This window comes from Anoplopoma fimbria, chromosome 7, assembly GCF_027596085.1.
Source record: "Anoplopoma fimbria isolate UVic2021 breed Golden Eagle Sablefish chromosome 7, Afim_UVic_2022, whole genome shotgun sequence".
In the NCBI taxonomy this organism is placed as follows: Eukaryota; Metazoa; Chordata; class Actinopteri; order Perciformes; family Anoplopomatidae; genus Anoplopoma; species Anoplopoma fimbria.
Window position 1 is genome coordinate 12,544,171 of NC_072455.1, and position 14,597 is coordinate 12,558,767.

Below are 14,597 nucleotides of genomic sequence, written 5' to 3' on the forward strand. Positions count from 1 at the left end.
GAAGAACTGCTCCTTTAACTTTGGGGGCAGCATGCTCTCACCATAATCAACCCCACCAAACTGATTGGCTACTTGTGGTGCTTTGTCTATTGCTGTGTAAAGTATTTTCCTTCAGAGGTGCGAAGGCTGAACTGTAACTGATGATAGTTTTGCATGTGAATGTTCCAAAAAAGGTCTATATAAATAATCTAAAAATAATCTTAAATATAGGGTATATTAAATCTCATCAAAATTGGTTTTGTTTAAAACTCAAAGTAATATGAATTTAAGAACCAGACATATTTTTTAGAGCTTAAAATGCATTCATCTGTAGGATTGAAATAAGATGTGTCTATGATTTTTTTTTTTCTAAAAGTATGTCTGTGTGATCAAAGCCAAGCAACACCTACACAATAATACTCCTTAGTTAACATCTAAGTATATAAAGATAAGCAACACCCTGGTGGGTCAGAGAATCCTGTCAAGAAAAACAAAGCAGCAGCATGACTGGGTTATCCTGGTGATTGACTGGTTTTCTTTGTTTCAATTCACAGTTACAGCAGCTCATCGATGCTGACGGGCTCTTCAGCTGATATAGCTCTCTGTTGGGGTAAGTGACACTAACAACTTCCTGTAGCTCTAATATAAGCACCAGCTTCATCTAACTGGTTAATGCAGAAAGAGTGTTAACAGGATACGACAAGGTGTTTTCAATTTCTGACTCTGGGCTTCCCCTCAGGCTGGTTTGAGAAAACTTAGCTCTACACGATAATGTAGCTGACTTGAAATTAGTGTAAGCATGGAAGCTAAGCAATGTGCTGCCTCGATCAGTTAGTTTGTGTCATTTTGTGACTTTGGTGTTTGTTCAGATTCACCAAAGTCACACAATACCACAGACAAAAGAACCAACCGAGGTAGCGGTAGACCAGCAACTCCTATGTTCTAAGAGGTCAAATTAAATTTTTTGTGAAAGGAGTCTGGTGGCTTTGAAGACAGCATAGGGACCAATCCAACACCTGGTGGTTAAACAGCCAATCCTCGAGGTCTCACACTTAAATGTAAGATTCTCACATTACCAATGAGTGGAAATAATCCTGCTCATTTTTCTAGACTAATTTGGAATACTTATAATAATAAAAAGTAGAGTCGTTGGAGTTTAAATAAAGTTCTCATATCTGAATAAGTTACAATACCTGTTGCCTACGTAATTTTTTTCAGCCCATTCATCGTAGCTTTCTGCCAGTGGGGGTGGGGGGTTCTAAATTCAGAAATGGTCAAATTCTACACATAGCGGCTTTAATCAGCAACTTTGTACATTATCCGGATATGGAGCTATTACTTTAGACTTTAATAACTGTATAATTATTAACGTATAAAAATCAAATTCAACTGAGACAGGCAGGCGATAAAGAGACCACGCAACACAAGGAGTAAGAAGTATATAACCAAGTGTATTCCCTCTGTTAATGTACACATATTTAGAGTCATCTCACTGGAACACTTTACAATAACATTTAGAAAGAACAGGAAGATACTGGGAGGAGTATGCTTGGAATGGAGAAAGAGAGAAACCAGACAAACGTGGCAGGAGAGTGAATCGATGGAGCCTGTCAAATGAAACGGCTGCCATCTTGTCTCTAGCCAGATAGACAGAAATAGATATAAAACAAATTAAAAAAAGCATGGAGAATGGATAGAGCCTGCTTTCTCCACAGGGTATGGGGACATACAATCTGCCATACAGAGAAAAAGGAATGGATGCAAGACAAAACAGTTTGAGGATGACAGATGGAATAAAAGGAGAATGTGTGGTTTCATGTTCATAACCCAAATCACATTTGCTCAATTACCAAAAGAAAATACATAGAAATTTCCATTTTCCAGGATCATAATCTTTTTTCTTTTCTCCAAACAGGAATGATGGTAGGGAAAACACATTTCTCTTAGTAATGGGATGAGAGTCAAATATTTAGACATTTCACAAACTTTTTTCAGGATTTTCTTTTCTTTTCATGGTACAGTTTTCTTTTTTTTAATAGAGTTGAGAAAATTGGAATACTAGAGTTCTGTTGTACATCTTCCAGGGAACTGCCGTTCGCCTTGTATTTGTGTGCTCTTCCCACAAAGTTTGCTTAGCCCATTGGCTGCCATCAGTCCAGTCAGGCTAGAGAGGGGGCGAAAGACACGGTCGCATCTTCAGCTGCAAGGTATCTCTCTCCAGAGTGGAACTCCAGCAAGAATGAATCCAGAATTTCCCTAAAATGTCTCTCGTTTCTCCAGAGAAAAGAATCAAATAAAAAAGAAAAGAGCAAACCAAAGTGACTGAGTCCTGCAGCAAGGCAGCGTCAGCCGTACTGTTCATGAGAGGGTGGGGTCTGAGGAGCGGGGGTTGGGGCGTTGTAACCGTCAAACATCCTAAAGTCTGTCTTCGCTGCACACTATCAGCGTTCTCTCGCTTTCTGACTCGCTCACGCTTTAGGTCCATAGGTTTCTGCAACGTCTATACATATATTTATAATTATATAGAACAGAGCTCATCTTGTTTGCTGGAGGTGTTTTCAGTTTTTCGGTTATTAGTAACTGTACTGTAAGGACGTGACACAGTTTCTCTGCTGGCCCACTAGGGAGGGGCGCCTCGGAGCCCCAGATACACATGACACAGATCTGCTGGAACAAAGGACGACCAAGGGGTTTTGGCCTCAACAAGTTTTTGGCGGCTTAACGTACAAGTTAGCATCCATTGGGTTGGAGCGTTGGTATCTCACATAGTTGCTACGTTTAAACGTTGTTATGATCATCAATCGTCGTCGTATTTTTTTGTTTTTTTTAAACTCCACAGAAAGAAAAAGTTTTTTATCTCTTTTCCGTAAATGAATACTACATGCTTGAAACACGGCAGAGTTTACGTTGCATTGGCTGCGGCGCACCGGACAAGGAGAGAAACAGGGTGCACGAGCGAATGAGAGGAAGAGAGAGAGAGATCTGACAAGAGGTGAGAGATCGGAGACGTGGAACACTCACAGAGGTGGGAGAGCTGGGTTTGACACAATGTCTCTGTGAGCCGGCAGTATATTGATTTGACAGAGGGATGTCAAGTTGCCAATTCAAATGTGTAAAATAATATGTTGATACTTTCTAAGGCAAAGGCTTACACCACGAGTGAGGACCATGACACAAATACTGATGGTGGCGCTTTCCTACAGTACTCACGATATTAAATAACCTGTCATGTGCTAACGCATAAATCACTGTTTTATCAGCATTTGGTACACGGTTGTTGGCACAGTGAGTGTTGTGATCTGAGGTGTTATAACCTTGCCTTAAATCCTTACCATGGTAATAGGAATAAGAAGTCCAATCAATCAAAGCAATGCTGAACGGTGTGAACAGAACCATGATGTCACCTTGCCTTCTTATTTTGCTGCCTCCCTCTGATTAGATTGGAATTGACATGTATGGCCACTTGACAATACTGAGTTTTTAATAATAACCCTCTGCTACGTCTCCATATACTGCCCTTTCTCTCCCTCTGTCTCTCGTCTCTTTCCTTCTCTAAGTGCATCTCTCTGTCTCTGTGTGTCACGCCGGCGCTCCCTCAGACGTAGTACTCTTTGTCTTTGTTCTTCTTGTTCTTGGTGACCGTCTTGGCAGTGCTGGGCTGTTTCTCCTTCACCAGGGCTCCGTTGCTCTGCGTGGCTGAGTTACTGATGTAGTTGCGGCTCTGGTCCACCTGGTAGGAGCCCTCGTCGCGGTTGCGGTACTTGTACATGGCGTAGAGCAGGATGAGGATGCAGAGGGCGGCGGCCGCCACGATGCCGACCACCATTCCTGTGGTGCTGCTGGACTGCTGCACCTCCACGGCGCCCGGGAGCCCTCTTTCAGGAGACGTGGGGTCTGGAGTGGGAACATGGGGGAAATTTGGGGGGTAGGTTATTCCTGGGACTCTGCGGTGGCCCGGGTCTGAAGAGGGGTGGGCCGGCGGCAGCAGCACCTGGTCCCGGGTGTTCATTTTCCCGGCCGGGATTTTGTTGTTGCTACTGCTGCTGCCGCCGCCGGCGGGCTTAATGTGGGGGCTGAGCTTGTCGGGGTTGGCTGTGGGGGTGGAGGAGAGAGGTGGGTGGTGGGAGTTTGGGGCGCGGGAGAAGTGGCGGTCTCGGGGGTTCTGGACACTGCCCTCGACAGCTGGGGGAGGAGGGAGGACAGTCCTGTCGGTGACCAGGGGGAGTTTTTGTAATAGTCCTCGTCATCAGACTCGGTCATCTCCCCCGAGCCGTACGCCGACACCTCGATGGTCTCCTCGCAGTCCTCCTGGTCCAAGGGGCAAGGGGGCCGGCCGTTTGGCAAGGGGAGGGACTCTTTGGTGGTTTCGAACAGGGTGAGGAAGGGGCGGTAGGTGGTGGGGGGTGGTGGGATTACTGGGTAGTGGGTGGCGATTGACGGGGGGTCTAGGGAGTCCACGGTTATTATGGGCAACACTAATTCACCTCCTAGGACAAGAAAGAGACAACGGAGAAAAAGGAGTGTTAGAGACCATCTGAGAGAGAGACCACCTCCAGAAGAACAGAAGAAAAACAGTTCAAATTAATACAGCAACACCAGTATTAGAACAGCACTAAAACTTTACATGAGGTTAGTTCTACAAGTTTAGTTAGTCTGTTCTATTTAAAAAGTTAATATGCTGACTTGCTCTGAACTGAAATAAAATACAAGATGTAAGACAATACTCTATCCTGCACCTGTTCCTGGCTGTTCTGACCTATCTCCCTGTGCTGCATATACCTACATGCTATATCACTAATACAAGATTAAAAAGTAGACTAGAAATTACACTGAACAACTTAACATCTATTGAACTATACAGCCTATGCTTCACTGCTAACTTTCTGACCTACGCTTGCTACACTAGCGCTCAGATGTTTCTGCTGTGATTGGTTAAATAAGATAGCAAACCACGAGGTTCAGGTCACTTACATCAACAAATTGGCCGCATGATTTTTGCATGAAAAAAAAAATTACAAAAAGAAAGCTGTGTAAGATTGTTCTCGTATAGTGATAAACAACTCACCCCCCCGCCCCCAACGTATTTACCTCATCTCCTCTTTTGCTTTTTTTTTTCGGGGGTTGAATAATAATCAGGATGTTAAGAAACTTGAATTATTCATTTTGTTTATGAAGGATGGGCTCAGTCCCACTTCACCCCCTTTGGGCATGGTGGTTTCTATGGCTCATTTCTAATTAGCTTAATCTCTATGCAGACCCTAATTTCATTTCTCATTTCTAACCCAAAACCTTCAGTACACACTACAGTACACTGAGAGACAGCATTAAACACTACTACTCCCTTTTCTCACCTGATGCCCACTTCCCTCCCAAACACCACACATAAACACGGGGCAATAACATCCTTCTTAAACAGCTACCAACACAGGCGGCAATTAAATAATTGTCTGAGTGAGCCACAATTTGTTGTCAAGTGTCAGTTATCTGAGTTTAGCCCACTGGTGAAATGATCACCCGGTTTAAATATAGAATACAGGGTGTATAACAATATAATTTGTAAAACTTGCATTAATTCAGGAGAAATCCTTTTTATCACAGGCCCAGATGGAGTTAAGGGTTAAACATATTGGGAGTTTGTTAACAGAACATGGCAGAATATCATTTTATACACTACATTTGACTTTCATAACATTTCTTCTCTTAAGTCTGGTAAATGTGTTAGAGTCACAGTCAAGGAAACATTTGTAAAACATGGCAGAGGAGGGGATTAGATTATGGCACATCTTGGGGGGGAGAAAAAGGGGAAGGTAACAGTAATACATGACCAAAGAAATGCCAACATCATCAGCATAAAATCATGACTCTGGCTCTTTGTTCATTTGATGAGGTGAATCAGAGTGGCTCAGAGGGAGAAGGGGTTGGATCACGCATTTTCAGGGGTGATGGGGGATTTGTTAAGGGGGGATGTTGGGATTGGAACAATTCCCCCTGTATTCAGCTCAGCAGCGCTCAAGCCCCCCCCCAACCTTGTAAGTTATACAACCATACATTTTCACTCAAAGAATGGCAAAGGCTTTGTTACAAACATTGAGTTAACAAAGCCACTACACATATGAGCATATAACAACACACTTGAGAGAAACAGGCCTTGAAATGAAGCAAAATGTGAAAAGGCTCTAACGGTTATAAAAAAAAGAAAGAAAAAGAAAACGCAGTAATTCTTCAACCCTTCTTCTAACTTCAGGCTAGTTTCCATGGCAATCCTCAAGTTATTCCTCTCCATTATATTTCCTTTCTTTCTGTGTTGGAGGGCTGTTTCACCTTGAAGGCTGAGAGGACAGCAGAGCGCGGTGTCACATTTGGAGAACAAAGAGGCGCTCCAAGAAGGATTTCACAACTTTAGAGCATTTCTATGAAATTTGTGGTTTTGTGAAATGACTTGTCAAAGTCACAGGAGACCAAACAAATCTGTTTTGGGGACCTCAGAGATACAGGATGTGAGTTTGACTGAAGGGGATCGACGAGATGGTGGTGTCGCTATCTTTACTTTGCCATCTCTCTGTAGAGAGATGCAGCAAGTGCAATTTCAAGCTTTATTCCTGCGGCCTACCAATTACTGAGGAGTTGCCCTCTCTAACTGTGTGCCCCACTTAGGGTACATGTGGCTGACATTGCAAATGGATGACTGTGTTATTGTTAACATCTTGTAATCCTCACAGAATCAGAAACACTGCTTTATCTGTGAGTTGTCTGACTAAAGTCTACCTTATAGGCACCCATGGAATAATCTCTTTTCACCTCCAAGTCGTCAAATACGGCAGCTTGGTCATTGGCCCTTGGCTTTAAACTCTGTTTGTGGATGTAGTTAAGGCAGGACTAAAGGTGTCAGTCAGGTGACCTAGTGTAAAGAGCCAAAACTCTGACTTATTTTAACTTACGTGATGTACCTAACTTAAGTTGCATACTAAACTTTGTAACAAACATGCTTATTTTAGCCCAATGCAAATATTTTCCTGTGAGCAAGGAAGTTTATTTTAAAAAGACAGTGTATGCGTGCAATGCACTGAAACTGACGCTAGAGTAGCTACTTAGAGCGTCATAGTTTAAAGTGAAGGGACTTTGACAAGTTGCTGTATTTGATGAGTCTGTAGTGAGAAAGTTTTCCCTATAACTGTGCTTAAAAGGAAATACGTAGATATTATAGAAGTCTTGAACGATAAAGAAATGGTAGAACAAATCGCTCACATCACTCTGCTGTGCTCTCAGTGCGTAGTAGAGCCAAAGCCTGATGGCCATCATCTGGTATGACTGGCAGGCAGTGGCTAAATGAGAAACAATGAACCTCAGCCCTCATACACAGAGTGAACCACATATCAAGTGAACCATTTTTTCATTTCCTGTTGTGTGACCCAAGCCTACTGCACCCATAGCTTAAACCAATCTACAGCTTCAATTGGCTCTCCACGACTGCCCCCTCTCCTCTCTGTATGCAGCTTTGGTTGCTCAGTTAACACCCCCAGGCAGGTTCTGACAGGACCAGGGGATTCTTTTTTTTTTAAATGTCACAGTTAACACACAGATGTGTTTTTCTAATGAAAGCTGCCAAGAACCACAGTCTGATATGAACCCAAATGAGCATGAGTTCTTTAGGTATTTTATTTCATCTAAATGTTTGAACCAAAACCAGGTTTGACACGAAACAGCGCTGAAAAACACATATAGCTTGCTTCCAGTGTGTGGGTGTCTCCGCCTTTAATATTGTATCACTGTAATAGAAGCATTAAAGCGAGCGAGACTCAAAAGATATTCAGCCTGATTGATTGAGTTTGACGCCATTGATTTGAACAGCGGAGGCCACGGAACCACGTTTGGTCCACATGATGACATTTCTTCTTTATCTTTACCCACACGCCACTCCACGGCGCTGCCGGCATGAGTCATCCCCCCCTCTATTTACTCAAAAGGAAAACAGGACCGACGGATAATGATGCATCTATGTGGGTCTCCTGACAAACATTGTTATTCTACCGATCACGTCGGCCCGCTCACATCCATTTCAAATATTTAGAGCAAAAAGGTTGTTTGGAGTTTGCGCATTCTATAATTCAGCTTTGATTAGACTGCAGATGGAAAATCTAACAGCGTGTCCGAGCATAATATATTTTCCCTTGCTTGCTTTTTATTCAGGCCGCAATAGTGGCCATATAATTTGTGCAACAAGGGGGGGGGGGAAACCATGTTTGTTCTTAAATGCGTCTCCATAAACTATTTACAAATGCTGCATTTGCTGCTGTTTCTCTCAGGCAAAGTGATTTATTTTGACAGAGAGGGATGATGCTCTGCCCATATCGTGTCTCACTGAGAGTCACATGTTGGCAAAGTCAAAGTCACCTCTGTGCCGCTCATCAGCACCTGGATTGTCTCCATAAACCTGGCTGGATTTGTTTTTCTGGCCAGCCCGGTGTTATCACCTCACTGTGGTATAAATCTCAGAGATGCACAGAATCTCCACCTAATGCCGACATCTCATCTACTTCACCATCTCCCTGCTTTTGCATTGGGCCTGATTCTGGTCCATACATCTGTAAAGTAATATATAGTTTTTTCTCTCTTACCATGGAGCTGCAACTAAGTATATCTGGTATCAGGTATATCCTGTTTTCTTTCTATTGTGCACCCACTGGACTATCAATCAAACAGGCTTTTTTCTGTTATCTAAAAATAACAGAATCAGCTTTATATCTCTTCCACTGTTGGTGTAGTTGTAAATACAAAGGTAATGCTTCTGGACGAAACTCTGATATTAGTTCACAGTTTGAAGAACCCGTTCTCCATCCACTGGTCTGCTTTAACATCACATAAGAATCTTAAGATTTTGCAATGGACAGTAGAATCACTTAATGAATAAATGCACCACTGGCCAGTTTAGACATAAGATGGTTACAAGGCATCTGAATAATGCAATTCTTGGCTTTTTTAATGTTCATTTAGCAGTAGACTGAGCACAGGTCCCTGCATTCAGTTCTTTATAGGCAACAAATGTACTAGCTGATGGGCACATTGTGAACTTAAACTCCTGTTCAATTAGCAAAACTCATTCTTAAACGCCTTTCTATATTGCGGAGTTTCTTTAATCTTGTTTTTTATTTCTCATGTAAAGCACTTTTGAAGAATTGCCATAAAGCAGCGCAATTACATTACATTACATTACATTACATTACAGTCATTTAGCAGACGCTTTTATCCAAAGTGACTTGATAAATGTATTCAACATAGGTATTCAAGAGACCTACTAGTCACCAGAAGTCATAAGTGCATCTCCTTTCTTAAACTATGCAAATAAACTTGACTTGTATTATAATTCAGTACAATCAGTTAACTCGTTATTATCCACACATTTCACAATTTGTTTTCTATTTGCTGTAGAGTGTTTCAACACATTTGTAAGTTTTGTTCTCTGGTTTAATTTTTCAGTTTTAATGGGTCATTAATGTGATCATTGAGGTTGCGCAGATCAGGATTTTACGATTACCGTTTTTTGGAAGCATTAACCGCCTATACTGATAACTGGGTCCATTTGAAGCCTTTATTTATCTTGTAGCATTATTTATTTCTTTGAATATTCATACCAAAATTGTATATTAAGTATTAAAATCAAGATATGTGAGTATCATGAATTGACATCTGTTTTTTTACTGTGGTACAGGCTTTAGAGACACAAATCTGTTGAAGCCACATTATCGATCAAACTATTCAGAATGAATATTGGCCAATAACAAAGCGAGGCCGATCGATAAGAGCACATTCACCTCTTTATTAATGCAATATTACTGTCTTGTCTAAGCGCCGCATTATTCCCACAGATATTGGTCATATCAGTTTATCGTACTAATCACTGCACTTTAGAAAGAAGCATTGAGGACACGCTCCTCTGATATGTGTCTGAAGCAGCATGATGGTGAACTGTTCAGAGATCACCCAGAGGACGACAGGTCAAGCCTCCACATTGCCAAACATCTAACCTGTGGAACCTGTAAGCAAAACCTGTTTACTTGTAGAGGATGGCTATCTAAGGAAGATCAATAAAGCATCACACTGACACCCAAACCCATCGACCAGTATGGGTTTGATCCCAAAGCGCGCTCTGAGTCACGCTGGGTGAGTGGGCTCGACGCCCGGGTCATCCCTCATCTCTCATACAATCTCTGGGTTTCACTCCTCGACCCAAAAAGAACACTCGCAGGTTGCCTCTATAGCATGTCGCCTGATGAATTATTGAGGAGCTCCTCAAAGCTCTGATCTTGTCAGAGTAAAACCGATATAGCACCTACAACATCCTGGGACTGATAAGTAGCTTGGAGGTATGCGAGAGATAGGGAAAGTGAGGTTGTGCTGAGGTAGAGAAGAGAGGGATAAAATGAAAGAGACTTAATGAGCAGGGCTTGTTGTTGGAGAAAGAGATGTTGTATAATATTCTCTAATTGTGTGTTACTGTGAACACATTACTGTCCATTGATGGCTTTTCATGTATGTGACTGTTAATGCAAATGTAAATATGTGGGTTTTTTTGTGTGTTATCTCCCAGGTACATGTTTCATCTCTGTCCCCACTTCCTAGGTCTTGTCACTCTTGCGATTGAGGCTCATTACCAGCACTGGAGGATCCAAACCAAAGCTTTAATTGGGTGATGTAATTAAGGCTGCCTTACAAAGTCAGAGTTTAATTAGCCTGGTGGGGAAAGGCGGGAATCGTTCATGGGAATTTTCGCTCCACTCGCTCAATTTCGCATCCTCTCTCTTGCCTTCCTCTCCCCATCTCTCTCTTCTGCTTCAAGTGCAAAAGAACGTGACACAAATCTCAATGAGGGTCAGTCTTCCCACAACGCGGCGCTTCCAGCTCTTTCTCACTCATCTCTTCCTCCGGTCCTTTTCTTCCTTTCCCACTTTGTCTGTTGTGCATCCACTCAGGCTGCCCCGCATTCATTCTCTGACGGTCATCATTTAGCAGCAGGACGTTAAAAAAAAAAAAAAAAACTGGGTTGAATAAGACAACAAGTTGCATCCCCTGAATTGTGTGCGGTATTAGTATGGCTGCCGTTAAATACATCTGTAAAGCACATGGAGCTCCAGTGGCTGTATATGCTGTAGGAAGGAGTTTATTGATCCCCATGAGTTCACAGCAGTCATATCTCACTCGGCTTAATAGAAAATCCACAGCTGTGCTTAACATTTATTCTCCTTCCTGAAGGCAGTTCAATAAGACGGAGCTGCATTCTTACATGGAATTGAAAAAACACTGGTCCTGTCACACAATGACTACAAGCCCGTGTGTGCGGAGCCGTGATGGAGAGAGGACATGTTTCGCGGACAGTGTTGATTCTTCTCCCCTTGTCTTCCTTTTTTTTTTTTTTTTTTTTTTTTTTTTTGCAGAGGCTTATCCGACCCCGCTGGCTTTGCCTCGCTGGAGCTCTGGTGGCATCTGGAAGGTGTGATATGGAGCATGTGCGTGCGAGCGAGCGGACACGTTTGTTGTTTTCTCAGGAGAGACGGCTGCAAAGAGAAAACTTTACACCCACAGAGTGAGAGAGACAAGTGTCTGTCTGGTAAGGTGAGCATGTCTGCCACTGTTTGTGTGGGAAAACAAGAGAGAGAGGGAGCGAGAGAGAGAGAGATGCGTTTCCCCTCATGGGAGATTAAGCCTGGCCATAGCATCCCGTGAAAAACTCTCATTTCTGCTTCCGATAAGAAGGGAATTGAGTCTCTATTTTCGGTCCCCACCACCTATAGAGAGAACCGCAGGAGAATGCTACACTCGAGTTTCTCAGCAGAGGTTCAGATCCGTTTCTCCTCGCATGAACATACAGATCGCTATAATCTCCTGCCGTTTACAGTCCAACATATATTCTATTGGAACCACTAATCCCCATTCCCCCCAAAAACTTCAGGAAAGTGAGGTGCTTTTCACAAACTAAGGCATTATTATTTCATATCAGCAGTGACAGCAATGCTGGTATTGTTTTCACCTCGTGAGGCACCAGGGGTGTTTTTAGAAAAAAATGTGTAGGATCCTCACTAAAAGTTTGCGTACGTAGAAATGACAAAATTGTACCTAGGGCCAAAAATATTCTGATTTATAAAACCTTACATATGCCTGCAAGTGAGCAATTACCTTTAAGAAATCCTAAATCAACTTTAAAAAGTGCGCACGTGGATCAGATTCTATCACGCCCTTCACATGCCCACATTCAACCACAACTGATCAACGCAAAGCATGACCATGAATGGTTATGCATAATAATGAACCTGCTGATCAATGGTTCTTTGCCGTGAATCACGGCAACTACAAATAGGAAGACAAAAAAAGGAATTTGTCTTTGACATAAATCAAGGTGCTTGTGGGTGAGGCGGTCCCTGAACACTTGCTCTGTCATAATTCTTTCATTTACAGCATTACGCAGCATAACGAGTCTCACAGTTATGTTATGTTTAGAGCAATAATACTAATTATTTCAATATGATCATGATAATCAGTTGTATCTCCCAAACTGGGATGTCATTTCAAAATGGAAGTTTAATAGAATAGGTGAACACAACTTCATTAATTTAGGTTTTGTTATGGTGAACTTGGCCTGCATTATGACTAGGACTGATAATGAGCATATGGAGTGATTGTGCGAGAGCTGTCACATTAAACAATCCATATGTGAAAGATGTGTAGCAGAGTGTGTGGCGCACCGCAGAGACTCCAGAGCTCTGATCAGAAAGCTGTTTCCAGGTGGTGTACGTGTACTGTATCTGTCCCTATTTAATGAACCATAAAATAATGAATAAAGTTGTGTTCACTGCAGCATTTTACACCCAAAAACGATAGAAAAACTTAAATTGTGCTTGGTAATGTGCACACTATACAGAGATATTATTGATAACTATTGACGCTCTTTGCTGCAATTCCTTAATGCTTTTCGATATGTTGGTTTTCTACATCAGGTTTTCAACAGCAGAGTTTCCGTACAGGAGCACACATATTGTTTTTAGAGACCACAAGGATGCATTGGACTTAATATAACTCTGTCCGGCCCCGTTATGTGCATACGCAGTGGTTATTAATAAGACCTCAGGCGTTTATATGTCTGTTTATGGACAGTTTGTCACTGCGATAGCATCGGGAATGTGCCTAATTACAGAAGCTTCTACAATAAGAGGATTGGAATTTCTAATTTGAAACTTTAGTTAAGATAGGAGAAGCAGTAAGGATATTATCTTTAATGAGGCTATGTTGTATAATTCATGATGGATCCATTTTCAATTGTTATTTACATTTCCTTCCATTTTGTGAAAGCCTGAAATGAGCTCATTATAAACTATATATGCTCATGATTGCTCTTTTTTCTTCTTTCACAGCACTGTCTGCCAAGGATTGGTCTGGCAAACTCCAGAGATAAGATGTATAAGCGGTGCTTATATGCTTGCAAAGTGATAATGTGTGCAATTTAAGCATACACACTTCTATGCAGAGAGTGTGATATGATTGAAGACACAGTACTATTAAAAACCTATTCGCCAAGTTCTAATCCTGTTTCCAAGTGCTAATTGTTCAGTTATCTCGTGACTTGTTAAACATGTCACAAATCATTTAAAAATATTTTTAATGTATCATCTCTCACTTCTATCTTGAATCTAACAGTTTTTCGTTTAAGTCAGTAGGATATTTTTATGAAAGTGTGTGACTCATTGCTATCTGCCCTGTGATCTATAATATGCAAATCAAGTGTGCCTTTATGAACTTAATTTTATATGATTGCTCTTGCCCCAGGTGTTATAAACAAGGTTCCAGAAGAACACTTTCTACTATTATAATCCCAAGAAGTTGGCACTGTCACAGCATGTACACTGGCAGTGTTTTAATCACAGGTTTCATTGAGGCGATTGTTGTTTTCAATCCCACCCACTCCAGTCATTTCAATCTGTAATGCCATTCAACAACAGAAATCTTGTCAGACACGATCTTTCAGGATAAAATGTCATTAAATGTGGATCTGCATATTCTATTTAGTCTCCTAAATTCCTGGGAGTCGTTTTGAATCACATTTCTTCACTGTACGTGGTTCTTGGCAGCTTTTAAGCATGGGAAACCTAATAGAGCTGGAAACCACAGCGACAGGGAGTAAAACACATGGCCTTTAACTTCGGCCTCCTGTCATGGTGTCAGAACATTGCTTGACCCGCTGTTCACACTAACAGCGCCTCAGCCACCGGGCCTGCCAGGCTGCAGCTGTGTGCTGCACAGAACAAGCTGCATTTCCACGTTGGAACTGTCCGGCCTCGTTAAAAATCGGGGCAGGAGATTGGTGCTACGGCTGGGTAAATGCCAAATACCACCACTCGGCTGAGCAATTTAAGGACCAGAGTGCTGCGGACGGCCTGCTGCTATGAAAACCAATAAGAAAAGCGGGATGGAGGGCTTCACATCTGGCCAATCAGAGCTGCACACAGAGGGCTTGGCAGTCACAAATTGTCACGTAAATGGAGTAAAGGAGAAAGCAGTAGTCGAGGTAAGTCTATCTTTGTTTCTAGGCTGCTCTTTGTTTTTGGACAGTAATATGAAGACAGAACTCCCTG

General features: G+C 42.1%; 1 protein-coding gene across 1 annotated transcript in view; it reads right to left on the reverse strand.

Moving 5' to 3' along the window:
• Window positions 1-1,470: 1,470 nt before the first annotated feature.
• Window positions 1,471-14,597, reverse strand: part of nrxn2b (neurexin 2b) — a 570,846-nt gene continuing 557,719 nt past the window's right edge. The window contains 2 exon segments of the mRNA XM_054600957.1: window positions 1,471-4,203; window positions 4,206-4,466. Of these exon segments, the coding sequence (XP_054456932.1) occupies window positions 3,575-4,203; window positions 4,206-4,466 (890 nt within the window). The 3' untranslated portion in view covers window positions 1,471-3,574.